This window comes from Nothobranchius furzeri, chromosome 17 (genome assembly GCF_043380555.1).
Source record: "Nothobranchius furzeri strain GRZ-AD chromosome 17, NfurGRZ-RIMD1, whole genome shotgun sequence".
Taxonomy (NCBI): domain Eukaryota; kingdom Metazoa; phylum Chordata; class Actinopteri; order Cyprinodontiformes; family Nothobranchiidae; genus Nothobranchius; species Nothobranchius furzeri.
Window position 1 is genome coordinate 53,752,612 of NC_091757.1, and position 17,146 is coordinate 53,769,757.

At 45.1% G+C, this 17,146-nt stretch overlaps 1 protein-coding gene across 3 annotated transcripts in view; it reads right to left on the reverse strand.

Annotated features, from left to right (window-relative positions):
* The window catches only part of LOC107394150 (Dmx-like 1), a 101,248-nt gene that overhangs the window by 40,258 nt on the left and 43,844 nt on the right, over positions 1–17,146 (reverse strand). For all 3 annotated transcript variants that reach the window (XM_070546168.1, XM_070546169.1, XM_054731591.2), the window contains exons 27-31: positions 8,455–8,583; positions 8,202–8,322; positions 4,375–5,141; positions 4,012–4,110; positions 3,626–3,793 (exon numbers count right to left, since the gene is read on the reverse strand). In XM_070546168.1, the coding sequence (XP_070402269.1) occupies positions 3,626–3,793; positions 4,012–4,110; positions 4,375–5,141; positions 8,202–8,322; positions 8,455–8,583 (1,284 nt within the window). The remainder of the gene's footprint in view (positions 1–3,625; positions 3,794–4,011; positions 4,111–4,374; positions 5,142–8,201; positions 8,323–8,454; positions 8,584–17,146) is intronic.

Below are 17,146 nucleotides of genomic sequence, written 5' to 3' on the forward strand. Positions count from 1 at the left end.
ATCCTATTGAGATGCTATGGCATGACCTTAAAAAGGCGGTTCATGCTAGAAACCCCTCAAATAAAGCTGAATTACAACAATTCTGCAAAGATGAGTGGGCCAACATTCCTCCAGAGCGCTGTAAAAGACTCGTAGCAAGTTATGGCAAACGCTTGATTGCAGTTATTGCTGCTAAGGGAGGCACAACCAGTTATTAGGTTCAGGGGGCAATTACTTTTTCACACAGGGCAACGCAGGTTTGGATTTTGTTCTCTCCCTAAATAATAAAAACCATCATTTCAAAACTGCATTTTGTGTTTACTTGTGTTATCTTTGACTAATGGTTACCGTATTTTCCAGACTATAAGTCGCTACTTTTTCCCACGCTTTGAACCATGCGGCTTAAAATGAGGTGCGGCTTTAGTCAACCAGAAAGGATGGATGCTGGACAGTCTAATGAAGGAATGGTTAAAGGAGCGCTACGGAAAGCGCCCAGGAGGATTGTTTTCACAGTAAAACGGCGCTGCTCGTTTTCCCAGCTTCACCCGGGGATGATGACAGCGACACTGACATCGCCACAGAACAGGTATGTGACGAAGCTCTTCTGAGGCTGTTCAACTCCGACACTGAAGAAGAGGACTTCAGTGGTTTCAGTGAGCAGGAGGACGATGAATAAACTAATCAATAACTTTTCAGTTTTGTTTGATACTGATCAGTTCAGTTACGTTCAGTTAAACTACGTTTTCAATTCAGTAGATACCTGCGGCGTTTAGCCCGGTGCGGCTTATATTGAGGTGCGCTCTACAGTCCGGAAATTACGGTAAATGTGTTTGATGATCAGAAACATTTTGTGACAAACATGCCAATGAATAAGAAATCAGTGTGACAGTGGATCAATGCCACACCTAAATACTGGACAGATCTACTGATCTTATACCTATAATTGGAATGGGACACATTCATGAGGTATTGAAGGTGTTTATTTGTATACTGATGACCCGCTAAGATGGGAAGTATGGTATTTATTGATGGGAAGAACTGAACAAGGAAAGAGCTGTGGAACAAACATTTGTATTGTGGGCGTGTGCTTACCTTTACTGTTTCCTGCCAGCAGGTGTGAGCAAAATAGTCCTCGAGGGCGTGTGGATCTTTTATAGGTTCCAGAGGGATATACCAAGAGGAGGATTGGGTTATTTTAATATGGTGAGAAGTACTGATGTATGTTAAAGACAGCTTATTTATAGAAATTAATGTGGAATGTAGGTATTTTAAAGTAACTATGATTGTGTATATATTTATTAGCTTTTACATTTAGTGTTGAGGTTTTACGTGATGGTTTATCCCAATTAGGGAGAAGTATAAAAGCTGACGTTTTCACTGAGAAGAGGTGAGGTGTGTGGGGGATGAAGAAGTCTGTGCAGCAAAAAATAAAGAAAAGAACACCATTCTCCTGTCCTCTGGTTTGTGATGTTACTCTGACCGGAAAAGGGTGGCTTGCCAACTCCGGGTCGGGGGAGAGGTCCTACCTCAAGTGGAGGAGTTTAAGTATCTCGGGGTCTTGTTCACGAGTGAGGGTAGGAGGGATCGGGAGATCGACAGGCGGATTGGTTCGGCGTCTGCAGTGATGCGGACGCTGAGCCGATCTGTCGTGGTGAAGAGGGAGCTGAGTCAGAAAGCCAGGCTCTCGATTTACCGGTAGATCTACGTCCCAATCCTCACCTATGGTCATGAGCTTTGGGTAATGACCGAAAGAACGAGATCGCGGATACAAGCGGCCGAAATGAGTTTCCTCCGTAGGGTGGCCGGGCTCAGCCTTAGAGATAGGGTGAGGAGCTCGGACATTCGGGAGGGACTCGGAGTAGAACCGCTGCTCCTCCGGATCGAAAGGAGTCAGTTGAGGTGGTTTGGGCATCTGGTCAGGATGCCTCCTGGACGCCTCCCTGGGGAGGTGTTTCGGGCATGTCCTGCCGGCAGGAGGCCCCCGGGTCGACCCAGGACACGTTGGAGAGGTTACATCTCCAATCTGGTCCGGGAACGCCTTGGGGTCCTGCCGGAGGAGCTGGTGGAGGTGGCCGGGGAGAGGACGGTCTGGAGCTCCCTAGTTGGGATGCTGCCCCCGCGACCCAGACATGGATAAGCGGAGGAACACGACGACGACGACTCTGCTAAATGGATTGCTTCTAAGGACCGGTCGGCCAAGATAACAATCAGGAAGGGGCCAAATAGTTTTTCACACCACTGTATCTACTATCTACTATCATTTGCTGCTGTGGCCCCCAGACTCTGGAACTCTCTCCCCCTGAGCCTGAGATCAGTGGACTCAGTGGTCTCCTTTAAAAAGCTGCTGAAAACTCACTTGTTCAAGCTGGTTTTGGTGCGACCTTCATCACCCTCTCCTTGTTCTGCTCTCCCCACCTATTCCACCTTCCTCAGGATACACTGATTTCCCTCTTTCTTATTCACTCTCTCTCTTTCTCTACATTTTAATCACAATTGCCTATTTTTTGCTCATTTTAAATATATTTGTAATCATTTTCTAAATTATTTTTTATATTTGACGTTTTTTGTTTTTGTGAAGCGCTTTGTGGTTTTTATCTTGAGAGGCGCTATAGAAATGATATTTTCTTCTTCTTCTACGGGTTCCTGAAATCAGAGGTTCACTCCGCCGGCAGTGACCATCGACCCCCCGGATTGGACGAGGGTGCGTAGACTTGGCACGAAAGATTGCGTCTGATGCTGTTTTTAATAAACAACTCTCTAGTTTAGAACAAACAACAATTTCTTTTGCACCCAGATTTCACAATCTCTCTCAGATACAAAGAACGGTTGCTACAACATCTAGCTTCCATCACAACACCTCACATCCATCACATCACATCTCATTATTCATCTCTTGTCATGTATAAATTGTTCATTTAGGAAAAAGAATAAGGTTAAACTGCTGAATCTGCCCTTTTCTATAGTCAACTTGAATATTGATTACTAAGCGGGGCATAAAAGCCACAGGTTGCCCTAAAAATTGTAATAAAACATAATAATAATATTAAATAACATAATAGGTAGATCAGGATGTAGATTAAAAGAATCGCACGCATTTATCTTCACACTCAAACCCACTAAACTATTAATCACTCTCATTCCCACTCTCATTGGGGCAGCAGTAGCTCAGGTGGTAGAGCGGGTTGCCTCATGATCGGAGGGTCATGGGTCCGATTCCAGCTCCTGCCAGGGGTATCCTGCTGTTGTGTCCTTGGGCAAGACACTTCAACCAACTTGCCTGTGTTAGTGGTGGTCAGAGGGGCCGACGGCGCCAAATGGCAGCCTCGCCTCTGTCAGACCTCCCCAGGGCGGCTGTGGCTACAAGTAGCTTACCATCACTAGCAGTGTGTGAATGTGAGTGTGTGTGAAAGCGTCTTTGAGTGTCTAGAAAAGCGCTATATAAGTTCAATGCATTATTATTATTATTATTATTATTCCCAAAAACACTAAGCTCAAAAAAGACTCAGGTATATGATAGTTTTCTTAACATCACAGTCAACCTTAACATGACAGTATTCCAGTGGGAATAGCTATGGCTTCTACTTAAAAACAGTCATGCCCTGTCTACCAGTGACGTTTACTGTGCAGCTTGGCATGTTTTATTCACCTGGTGGGACTCTTGTAGCAGCAATATGAGCTCCATGCGTACAGAAGCCAGTCCGCCACCGTGGGAGCCGTGCAGGCTGCAGTAGCTCAGAAACATCCTCAGTAATGGCTGGTTACTCTGCAGCCAGAGTCTCCTGCTCCTCTGGACATCGCCGCGGGGGCTCCCAGGCTGAGAACGAGTCAACTTTATTAGTTTCCTCAACATTTTATTAAATATTTATCAATGTCTGCAGGATTCAAACAATACTGCAACCCTATTATGCAAAGTCCCCAGTTTTTTAAACTGTAATTAAGTGCATGCAATTACTGTGATGAATCGATAAATGACAAACAGAGGGTAAGAATACATGTGCTGATGTTTTTTTTTTACAGCAAGGAGCCACCCACCTGTTCCTCCTCCACCAGGCCGGAAACCGGGGCATCGCTCTGGACAGATTGTTCTGGCAAACGCGGCTTATAGCTGCAACAGCGCTGATGAGCCATCACCTGGAGCAAAAACAGGGGTTTATCATTTATGCATGCTAGACAAAGCAAAGCATTTTACCAAAACATCAAATCGTTTTGCATGGGAGAAAACTACTGGTGTCACAGCCAGCGTGATGTTTATTTGAACCGACGCAGACTGGAAATGTTAAAACAATACCATGAGCTGAGGAGAAACATGTGGGAGTTCTGCAAAACGAATGTTTTACTGAGCAAACAGTAAAAAAAAAGCAATTCAATATAGAAAGCACCGGTTTGCTGCCGTACCTCTCTTTCGAGCCACTGGCAGAGCTGATAACGCAGCTTCCCTCCGTCCAGCTCATACCCGGTCGACAGTGTCCGGAGCTCATTGGTCATGATCTTCAAGCATGCTGTGAACTTCAGCTGAGCCAAAAAGATATCATCAGACGGTGCGATAAAGTCCCCGTTGTCTCCGTTACCACTTTTCACCGTTTCTGCTGTCGTCAAGGCGGAGTCCTGCCTGTCCTGAAACACGCTGTTGTCTGCAGACTTAACTGTTGTTTTTGTTTCTTCTTGATCCTCGTCGTCCTTGTCACTGTCCCACTTCAGCTCCAGCGACTCATCTGGAAGGGTCAGTGATGGCTGGCTCCAGTCAAAACTCAGTACCGAGTCTGATTGGCTGTTGCTGTTCCCGTCTGAGTGGTAGCCATTCAGGCCCGGCGGCGACCAGTCGGGATCTGATGGTTGTCCATTCCTGCTCCCGATGCTGAGTTCCGGTGCGATGCCCGTGTCTTCCTGACTGGAGAGTTTGCAATGCTTGTGGACTTTGGGCATTTTGGACAGGACTTCAAGTGCTAGCATGGGGCATCCGGCATGCAGGTGAGCATATGCAGCTGTGAAAAACAGTCTCCTCTCGTCCAGACTAATGGAGTCGGCTCGACGACATTCAGCAGTCAAAGCCACTTTTGACTTGTCTGAGGAGCTAAAATGTCGGCGGAGAAGAAGAGGGTGTGTCCGGAGATAGATGAAGAAGTTGAAAACCTCGGGGTTACATGCAGACATGACAGAGGAACCTGTAAAAGATACCAAGAGACAAGTAAATGGATCATTGTCTGAATAAATTACACTCACAATGTAAAAAGGAGCGCTAACGCGGTTCATTCTTGCCGACACCCGTCAGACTGTCCAACGCAGTTTAGCATGGTTAAGGTGGTGCCAGAAGACCTTTTTTTAATACTGGAAACATTTCGTTAGCAGTAGCTCGGGGTAGAATTTGCAGTAGCAGGGCTACATTTGAACTTTTCCATGTGTGAGAGCAGGGGTGGGGGTGGGGTGATTCTTCAGCGTGAGATACTGGAGGTGCGGCGTGTGTGTGAAGAGGGTCAGATGCCAAAATTGACCGGTTCATATTTTTACATTTGATTTGTAACGCTTTCCTGGTTGTAGGTGCCAACTGTTGAAGGGCGTGTGTGTCACCCCGGGTTTCCACGGGAGCCGTCAGCAGCACGTTACTGCAGCAGCACGTCTTGCTCGCGTAAGCTGCTGCTTGGCTCTTCCCACGAGACGCGAAGCAGCAGAGGAGCAGCTGACAGAGCACGAAGTCACACGAGTGACTTCGTCAGTAAACACAACAACAAGCAGGTGAAAACTACAACATGGTTTGTGTTTTATGTTCTGTCCGTTTTATAATCGCCAAAACCGACCTGAAAAACAAAGGAGACCGCTAGCTAGGTGATAACTTCTCACGGGGACGCACAGTTAGTAACCTTTTTTAAAAGTAAAGCAACCGGAAGGCAGTACGTTCTTTATTCTGAAAATCTCGGGAGCTTCTCTCCATTTCCGCGTCCGATTTCCTGTCTTTCCTTCCCCAAAAATGTCGAACTTGACCCGTTTCAGAGGCGTCGCGCGTAGAAAATAGAACCGGCGCGTAAAGGCCGCGACATGCTGCTCCTGAGACGCGGCCGACTCGCGCTGCTGACGGCTCCAGTGGAAAAGGTTCTGTTGACCACAGCGGTTCCTATCAGCAGCTATGACGTGCTGCTGCAGTAACGTGCTGCTGACGGCTCCCGTGGAAAGCCGGGGTCACTATTATTTAGATGCAGAGAATACTTGGTTATAGAATTATTTTGGTTTAGACGACACTGGTGGCACCCCCCCCCCCAAGAACGAACAGTTTTGATTCTCCGCGAACATTTCAACTAAACAGACTTACAAAGGAAAGCAGGTAGGAAACTGCACAGACCCTTTGGTATGCGACAGTAAACTCTTCCAGCTGCCTATTTCAACAACAAGGTAAATTTGGTTTTGAATTATAAGAAACCATTAAGCCAATTATAATCTGGTTCAATTGCTTATGCCTATAGGGATATTTGTTTACACAGGTAACAAACTCGTTCATTTCCATTGTTCCTTGTTATTGAGAGAGCTCTGTAAGCCCTTCAATTTGTACTTGGTGGGTTTATAAAGGTTTATTCTACTCAGTATGAAAAAGCTTTACTATTTAACCACAACATGTAAAAACTGTATTACTGAATCAGTTCTGGAGCTAGAATCATCTGACAATCACCGCCGAGCTTTTAGACCACTTCACACGTACAGTAGAAGAGCTTGTGCACTGACAAACCGTACTCTGTAGTTATGTAAACGTAGAAAAGGCTTCGAGCTACGAGTTAAAGAACATTCAGCTTTTTATGTGGTTATAAAATAGCGTCAGAAGACATGACAGCTTGTACTGAAACCCTGGCTAGGAGAGAACATTTTTCTTTGAAGTAGCAGAGTAATATTCAGCTTCATGGGAGTCAGGGTTATGTTCTCTGTAAACACGCCAGGTGTGGTTTGAGTAGATCATTTATAAAACACCAAGCTAAGGGCAGCTAATCCAAGGCCGGTGCTGCTTTTAAGCCAAATGAAATAAAAGTTCATGCTGAGTTCAGGTTTTCATCCATTCTTTAAATGTTATTTCAGATTCTTCTCAGCAGGATCATATGAGGTACTTCATTAGCAGAGTACTTACAGGAAACGGTACTAAGCAAGTTCATTTGACTACAACTCTTGCTGCTCTGGTTCATTTATGTGTTTGGAAGAAAAGAAAATTCACACGACGACACAAAGAAATTGCAACTCCTGCATTTTGGAAACATTTTCAATTTTAAAACTATAAATAGTAAAATTTGTTTTAATAATCTTAATAAAATAACAACAAGGAACTAATGTGAAAATAAGGTATCTGCAGGTGTAAGGGAGCCAATTTTAAGACTTTTTAAGACCTTTTTTAAGGCCACTTTGACCAGATTTAAGCTATTGAAGCAAGGCAGCAGTAGCTCAACAGGTTGAGCGGGTGGTCCAGTAATCGGAAGGTTGCAGGTTCGATCCCAGCGTTACAGCTCCGGACAGAGAATTCTGCTGTTGTGTCCTTGGGCAAGACACGTAACCCACCTTGCCTGCTGGTGGTGGTTGGAGGGACTGGTGGCGCCTCTGTCAGTGCGCCCCAGGGCAGCTGTGGCTACATCGTAGCTCATCACCATCAGTGTGTGAATGCGTGAGTGAATGGATGAATGATACACTGTAGTGTAAAGCGCTTTGGAGTCCTTACTCTGACAGGCGCTATACCAGTGTGGGTCATTTATCATTTTTAAAAATTTTATTCAAGCTATAATTTCCAGCTATTGCCTGGAACCGGTGCTAACCACGCCGCGATCGTGGGATTAGCCATCCAGTTACCATTAAACTTCCACTTCCCCATGGCGCAGGCTCCCACTAGCTTAACCAGCTAACGTGCTCATCTAAAAATAGCCCCCTTTCACAACCAACTGAACGTGTACGGTTCCGCTTACGCCAACATCGTACACAAAAAATGCTGAAGACTAACTAGAATTTCACAAAAATGTTATAGAAATAGAAGAATCTTGTTTATTGGGTGTTTGGTAATTTAAGACCTTTGGAAACTGTATTTATGGTTATTTGTCATTTTGAAGGATTTTTAAGGCCTTAAATCTGGAAAAGCTAATTTAAGACTTTTAAAGGACCCGCAGATACCCTGGAAAAACTGGAATCTGGAAAACGACCTTTAAAACAAATCAAATATGTATGCTAAAGAAAGCAACTCAAAGAGTATATTCCAGCATCATATTTACTTTGTGAGGACACTGAGCTTTTCTGGTTAGGCTGCTCGATTAGAGTGTCCAGCGCTCTGCTGTAGTCCTCCAGGACCCAGTAAGCTATGCTTCGCAGGAATGGATCTGGATTGGCTGGAATCTGAAAAACACAAAAATATTACTAATCTGGTAAATTATCAGACAGGAGGATAAACGTATGTGGTTAAATTAGATGTGTTAAATAAAAAAAGAGCAATCGATGTTGGTGTATATTATTCACTCTGCTCTTTACCTGTTTGTCGTGTCCCAGTACGTATCGCTGGAGGATCTTTTTGTAAGTGGACGCCGCCTCAAACTCTGACTCATACAGTCTTGAGATCACCAGAGCCAACTGTAGGTCCTGCAACTTCTCTAAACACACCTGGAGGGGAATACAAACCATTCACAGCCATAGTTAGAACTAGTCTCTGAAGCTTAGGTGTATAGATGAGTATAAATGAAGAGAAGGAGTCCAGATCGGGGCCATCTTTTGACCAAAGCCTTAATGAAACTATCTGGAGAATCAGGTCCAAACAGATACGGTTGAATATGGAACCACGTAATAAAAATCTAAATTAAAAAAACCTTTAGAGGGGTGCAAAATGAAGGTACAGTGTTTCTATAAAAGCTATATTTTAATTAAAACGTAATCAAATATTGGTTTTGACGGGCACAACACTGGGTTTATAGCCTGGCGAGCCTCCATTGACGGCTCTCGGCCGTGGGGCGGGTTCTACCGTTGTCTTTCAAACGATCTCCGCATCATACTGGACAACGAACAACGTGACGTACTCACCGCAACGGATGTTGGTAAACGAGACAGTCCGCTGTTGAAGCAGGCAAAAATACATCCTTTATCTAAATAAAAAATTAAATACATCTATCTGCTCCTGATTCTAATAAAGCCCAAGTCCAATTAGTCCAAAATTGATGTAAATGCCCTTTTAAAGGAGTTGTCGCCAGCTTTTTCCACTCTGTCGCATCATTCCGCCCACCAGACGAATAGAGGGCCCTGATTGCCTTCGTGCTTGACGCTCAGCTTTAAGGGGTTGGAATGAGGGATTAAACAACCTAACAGTTCCCGAGCGCAGCCACAGCTCACCGCTCATCACTGCAATGGGTCAAATGCGGAGATGACTTTCACCAGTGTGTGATGAAGACTATGGGACTAACTTTAATTGGCTCAATGGGGATCCATGATGTGGGGTTTAGAAAAAAGAACAGATGACAAAAATAAATCCGCCCCTATATAACAATTACATAGAACCGGTCATATTACATACAGAATATACTAAGAATTATCCCTGAAGTGAGTATTCCCAATTAAACAACTGGCCACTGGCCAAAGCACGATAACTCGTACTGGACGAGAGAAACAGCTGAAGGCTTACCCCTCTTGCCAAGGGAAACAGATGGCAAACATATCGGCTCCGAAGGGACATACACACTTTACATTTAAAAGATGTTGATACACAGCGACACGCAGGGGAAGAAGAGAATTCACTGGAACACCCCACTTTAAATTATGCAACTTGGAACTGGATGTTCACCCAGCCACGAGCCACGGTGTGCCCTGGATTCATAAACCATGCAAGACTGGGTAGACATATACCCTGCTGGGGAATTAGAGGATGAATTAGACCCCTTTAAGAATGTGTCTTCATGGAAAAACCTTATATAATATATATAATATAAAAATTCAAATTCAAAAATATTTTATTAATCCCAGAGGGAAATTCAATTGTTTCAGTAGACACAATTCTAAGATCAGACATACATACATAGACACATGACAAGAATTGGTAAATGTGGTTATTCGCAACAAGAGTCGTGCTACTGTTATAGATCAAGAGGGTTTATATGAGGATAGAGTCAGGGGGAGGGGAAAAAAGGCACTTCAGAGTTACCCCAGACAGAGAGGATAGCTTTGCTATGCAAAAAAAAAAACAAACACCTCAGACAGATATGCACACAAACTTCAGACGATACACAACATAAGTGTCCACTAGGTGGGGAGGTAGGGTTGGGACTCTCCTCACTTCAGTGCGTGCAGCCGCAAGAGCAGCGCTCATCACCTCCGTTTGGACAGAGGAGGGAGATAATGGGTTAGAGAGCACATAGATACGGTTCCACGGCCTTCACCGGTCACAGTCCCGCCCAGGCTGGGATAGGGAGAAAGGGTTTCCATAGCGACGGCAGCATTCCACATTTCTTCTGAGGGGGGAGTTTTCACTTCAGCCTCACAGGCTGTCACCAGATTCAGGTAACAAGAATTGTTTTGGGTACAGACAGAGATAATTTCCTCTCTGCCTTAGAGTTATGTTGGTCTTCAACCCCTCCAGGTCCAATAATGGCGTTATCAAACTATTCCAATCCGTGCTGATCCATCAACTCTCTCCTTGATCGAATCAACCTTTTGTACCAGAGCCTGAATCTCAGCCAAAGTTCCAAGCTTACGACTCATCTCAACAATTATACGAGTTTGTGAGTTTACAGCACGATGCATTCCTTCCCTGAGCTCCGGGAATAGGCCAATATTCCTCGAAAGCTCGTTAATTTTCCGGTATGCCAGGTAACCGCTCAGGCCAAACAGCAGGAATCCCGACACCAAAACGACGAATATCCAAACATCTTCAGAATCCTCTACAGACTGTTGAGAGAGGCAGATCAGGTTCCACTGTTTTCAGGAGTCCCAGCTGGCTCTGTCCCAGAGGGGCATCCAGGGGCCCCTTCTCCCGTTCTCATCGTTGAAAAAATTTTGTCCATCACGTTGAGAGACCAACTGACCAGATCCATGTTTAATAATTTCCAGTTTCCAGAAAAAATGCAGAGAAGTGCAGTGCACAGGCAGACAGGACAGAGAGCCTTGGGAGGAGCAGGGAGGAAGAGGAGAAAAAAGCGTCTGTACTCTCCAAAAGCCAGAAGAAGAAAAAAAGAAAGCAGCCCAAGTTGTTTTATAATGGACTTGAATTATAACAGGATGATGACTTATTGTGCTGTGTGTGTCTACCCACATGCTTACTTATACCATAAATGTTGGCAAGATTAATAAGAGGCTCCTGAATGGGTGCTGTGATAAGAACAGAGCATTTGCAGGGGAGGGACTAGATTTAGAGAAAGGAAGTTACAAAAGGTTATAAGAAAACAAGTCAAGAGGGACAGAACCTCATTTGGAGCCAGCAGAATTCACAGCCTGATCCAAGATGAGCAGTTGTAATGAACGTGGAAACAGAAGTGAGCCTATCCCAGGGTTCCCAGTTATGGTAAAGTGCTGGAGAGAACCGATATCTTAGCCTTATCCTTAGCTGCAGCTTGATAGTGGAAAACTATGTAGGAAAATTAAAAAGCTTGGTGTATGCTGCAATAAAGTGCTGCAGATAGGCACGCTCATACCCCTCCAGATGTTGGATTTTTCTCTATTAGGGGAAGAGGGAATAATGAATGTGACAAATCAGGTAATCGGAATATTAGGCTTAGCGGTAACTGTTCACTCCTTTGAGTGATGTGTGGATGGTGGCGGCTAATGGGGGATTAATAGGTACTGCCAGACCTCCAACAAAGGGCCTATGCTTCAGCTTCGACTTCGGACAGTCCTGATTCTGTGGAGGCTGTTCGGAACCTCCAGCTTGTTCCTGTGGTCCTCAGTGTGGTCATGTATACTTATTGTGTTCCAGGGTGCTGAGGTGATTATTCAGTGTCGGCACCACCTGGAGTGAAGACATTTCCTGCCGACAGCGGCTGGGCTAAGATGTTCGCTATGTTATCTATACAGTCACGTCCAGAATCCAATTCAAAATTCTCCTATATACATTCAAAGCCATCCATAACCTAGCCCCCTCGTACCTCTCGGACCTCCTTCATCCCTCAACCTCCACCCGTTCCCTCAGGTCCTCCTCCTCCATCCACCTCTCTGTCCCACCTCTCCGTCTGGTCACCATGGGGAGCAGGGCCTTCAGTCGCTCTGCTCCCCAGCTCTGGAACTCCCTCCCTCCTGACCTCCATAACATTGACTCCCTCGCTCTCTTTAAAACCAGACTCAAAACCCACCTGTTCCGTCTAGCATTCCAATAATTACTGTCTCTGCTCCAATCTTTCTGTTTGTTTTATGCTGTTCTATCTTTTATTGTGTATTTAATCTCTGTCTGTAAAGTGTCCTTGAGTGTTTAGAAAGGCGCTGTTGAAATAAAATGTATTATTATTATTATTATAGTGCAAAACATAACAGGGCTCACCCTTTCGACAGGAGAGCCCCCCAGGACTGCATGAGGAGACGAATTCAACAAGGAACTCACCCCGCCCTCACACTCTGACCTGTACATGACCCTTCGCTCGTGTCTAGAATTCTTTATGTGTAGATGGTGTTCCTGTGTGACCTTCCGACCCGAGCCCTCAGGTCCACACACCAGAACCTTCTAGAAGTTCCAAAGACCAGATATAAAAGTCGAGGTGATCGCTCTTTCCAGACTTTTGCACCTCGACTTTGGAATGGTCTTCCTTTATCCAGTATTGACAGTCTGGACACTTTGAAAAACAGATGAAGACCCTTTTATTTAAAGCTGCTTTTAACTAAACCTTTGATTTTATTATTTTCAACTCAAAATGCCCCAGAATTAGGGGGTCAATAATCAACTAGGTTTTTACGAGAGACGACGCTTAGCGGTTCTCTGAGGAAAAAGAACGATAGGTGGAGTAAGTCCTTAGACAGGGCTGTCCTCCCTGAATAGGAAAGAGTTAACAGTGAAACTGCTTCATGAGCTACTCTTTAAAGGGATTTTACGGAGTTTTGAATTTCTATGCTCGCGATTGCCCCCTCAGGCCAAAAGCGTAACGGCAACTTCAACAGTAGGCTTGTGCACGAGGCACGCATGCTGTACGTTCACACTCCTTAACGAAAATAACAGCTGAGACAGTCCCTTGTGTGTGTGTGTGTGGGGGGGGGGGAGGACAGGAGAAAGCGCAGCTATTTAATTAAATAATTTGGTTCTGTACCTTTCTCTTCAGCACAGCCGACAAAGGTTTATGATGGGTCAGTCCTCCTGCATGCTCAGATCATTCCCTTCCCTTGCTTGAAAAATTGTTCCAAAATGAAAGTTGAACCCACATCTTTTTTATCTGTGAATTCAATGCCGTTCGGCGAGTCTCAAATAAAAATTTGGGAATCTTACTGTAAAAAAAATATATCATTAATGTAAAAAAGAAACCCTAAATAAACTATGTTCACATCCAGAATCAAACCCAGGTCTTCTGCATGAGAGTCCGACGTGTTACTAGGCAAGCTAAAGCGCCAGTGGCGTCCTTTGTATCTGTAACATTTATATGCTTGATGACAGCTGAAACAACGTCAAACCAAAGAACGGTTCGAAGCAAAAATGTCTATTTTGTTGCTAATTTGCAGGAAATATCTAGAAGAAAGTTCTACAGAAAGTAGCTAAGGGTCCTCAGAAATGTAGCTAGCTTTGTCACTAGGCGTTAGGAACAGCGACAAAGTGGCACTGCCTCTCTCTCTGCTGCTAAAGCTACGGATAGCAAATGCTACGGGCGATGCCTGAGCGTGAACGCGCATGAAGCAGCCTGCTCGACCCAAGCATCTCTCTTTTTCTGTGATTTTACAGAAAAACAGGCAATCACAGTAAAAATGCCAGGGCTCATTCTACAGGACCAGGGCATTGCAGGAGAATGTATGAAGAAGAATTTTATTATTTCTATACATGTTTTGGCTGTCAAACTTCCATAATGTACCATTTCAGGCGCTATAGAAATGATATTTTCTTCTTTTCTTCTTCTTAAAAAAAAACAGCCTTAACTTAACGCCTTAAAAATCTTGCCTTTATTTTTACTGCTTTTAAATCTTAAAAAAATCCAAAAAAAATTTAACAAAAGGGTTTGCCTTAAAAACACCCAAAACAGTCTCCTGAGAATTAATTGCTAGCACTTTCTTAATGTTTAAAATAGTTTATTAACCAACCTCTTTCTCACAATGGAGGTTTTGGCCTGAGTGACTTCTCCGATAAGCCCGACTTCTCATTTCAATTTTTGATGTCGATCAATATGATTTTTTTTAAATCGATATGCTTTTATCTGCGTTTCCCAGCCTTCGTTAGAACACAAGTTTCTGCTTTTAGCACAGGACTGTAATGTAAATTCAGGATGAAGAGCGGTCTAGATCGAGGAAATCCTCCAAGATAAAATGTTTGCTGTTTTATCTGCAGAACTAGGAAAAGGAAAATGGCCACAAAAAATACAAAAAAATATTGCGCTCAAGGCAAAATGTGTATGGATGGTTGTGGATGCTCACAGCTGATAAGGTGTGAGGTGCATTTCAATGAGACTACCTCACAGCCACAGAGAAGCAGAGTCAGTGATGGCTCTTTTGCTGGGTGATGCCATTTTCCATAAAATGCTGAGAGAGGTTGCGATTACTCATGCAGATGGAAAAATGTGACCCACTGCTTAAAAGAGTGTCCAAGCACAAAATAACCTTGATAAGTTAAATCTTAAACAATAAGGACAGTCGGTGCCAATCTCCTGATACTGATAAGGCGCTTAAACATCGTTGGTTCGGTCCCAGAATTTGGTTTCACACACAGGTCAGATTAGCCTTTTCGGTTCCGAGGCGACTCTTTTTCTCAGACCTCCTCCCCAGCGGTCAGACTGGGACCGAGGTGACACTATGGACCGACTGGCCAGCTGAAATGACGCCTGCCACCTCTGATCTGTGAGTAGAACGAGCCAGCGGGGTGGTTCCTGAATGCGCGATTCGTTTTCATGCCGGATGCTGTTGAGCAGGGATGGACTGGCCTATCTGGCATTCTGGCACTGTCCCGGTGGGCCGCTTAGCCAAGTGGGCCACTTGCCCAGCTTGGGCCGTCCCAAACCAAGCCCCCGTCTCACATGCGGTTATAGAGACAAGTCCACGAGCAGCACACACAACACCCCGTCCCTCCCCCCACATTTGGCGGGATGGACGAGTCGCGAGCAGAAACCTCCCCTGCCGAGGGCCGACGGTTCATAAAAATGCCAGGGCCAAATTTTGGTCCCAGTCCACCCATGCTGTTGAGTAAACTTCTGTCTGCAGCACGGAGCTGCCTCTCAGTAGGAACGGGAGATGAGAGTGAGCTGTGTGTGTGTGTGTGTGTGTGTGTGTGTGTGTGTGTGTGTGTGTGTGTGTGTGTGTGTGTGTGTGTGTGTGTGTGTGTGTGTGTGTGTGTGTGTGTGTGTGTGTGTGTGTGTGTGTGTGTGTGTGTGTGTGTGTGTGTGTGTGTGTGTGTGTGTGTGTGTGTGTGTGTGTGTGTGTGTGTGTGTGTGTGTGTGTGTGTGTCCTCTGCATTGGAGATCTCACCCCGGTGAGCAGACAGCTACTCAGGGAAGAAAGCAGTTTGTGTGTGCATGGAACAAGATTACGAGGACACACACAGCAAATTAATACAATAATGTGGTTCAGAGACTCCAAAAGCAACACAGCTCACGCCCACCTTTGTTTACCTTATTATGAAGGACACCGTATTAAACGCCACCCACAGGTTCGGGGATTTCCACATTCCTAAGAAGTCCCTCGGATTTATATGTGAACACCAGGGGGCAGATTTAGGACTGAAGAAGATGCGGGGCTTAACACACACGCACGAGCGCGCGCGCACACACACACGTGACACGCACTAGTCAACATCATATATATTTGTCTTGAACCACATCATGTTTAATCTGAAGCTACATGTTAAGCATATTCAGGGCAGAGTATTGTTCCTGTTAGTGTTTAGTGTGAGATGATAGTAAATATTCCTGCGTTCTTTCTCCAACCACTACCTGATAAGCTAACTGTAGGCAAACCAGCAGCACAACAAATATTTTCAAATAAGACTCACAAACCTGAGTCAACACCAGTATCATCAAAGCTGGGGTTCTGTCGTTGTACTTTTTGTCTAAAAACACGTCCTTATGTCCATCTTCACTCATGCGTTTCAGGCAGAGAGTGCAGAAGAAGCCGGCTGCTGAAGGGCTTCTTCTTCAGTGGTGGAGGCTCAGGCAGGCTGTATACAAACTACTGCCAACTGCTCCCTCTCTGTTGGACTTTGGTACTGCATGTTACTTCCACGATTTAGATCCGGGGCTTTTCATTAAACATCCAGGGCTTGAGCCCAGGTAGCCAGGCCTAACGCCACCCCTGGTGAACACTACACCGTCCGTTCGAGACCGAATTCACGCCACCCAGCCCCACCAAACCCCGACTGTGCCGACACTAATGTGTAAGCGCCAATAGCTGTCCTGATCAGTGATGGGAATAACGGCGTTTAAATTAACAGCGTTCTGTTTTTGGGTAACGGAATAATCTAATTAATTACTTTTCCCACTGTTGCAACGCCGTTACGTTACTGGTTGTGCGTTACTATGTGCTTGTCGAACGTTGAGCAACAGTGTGAGGCTTTCTGACCGCCACACTTCAGCTGCAGCCAGGGAGAGAGAGATGTCGGTAACGCACTTACAAACACGATGATGATTGGCCGGGTGGGCGGAGACCCTCACGGTCTCAGTCGCTGCCTGCTGTAGACACAACAGAGCAGCGACGGGAATAACGCCGTTTATAATAACCGCGTTAATAAAAAAAATTCTTTCAGTAACGAGCAAACTAATTAATTACCGTCTTATCAAAACGTCGTTTCTGTTACTGATAAGGAAATGCGTGCGTTAAGCAGCGCTGTGTTGAAGCTGTCATCAGCTGATCAGGAGCTAAAGAGGTAGACGTTTTCATCCAAGCGCAGCACGGCCCGTGAAGAACGAGGAAGACGTGATGAATAGTCTACGGCTGCAGACCCCCCGCAGATTCGTTGCTGCAGCAGCAAATCTGCGGGTCTGCAGCCGTGTCCTTCTTGGCGTGACAGCGGGACGTCCCAAAGGTCCGCTCACCTGTTCACCTCTCAGACGTCCTGATCTTCTACCTTCCTAGATCA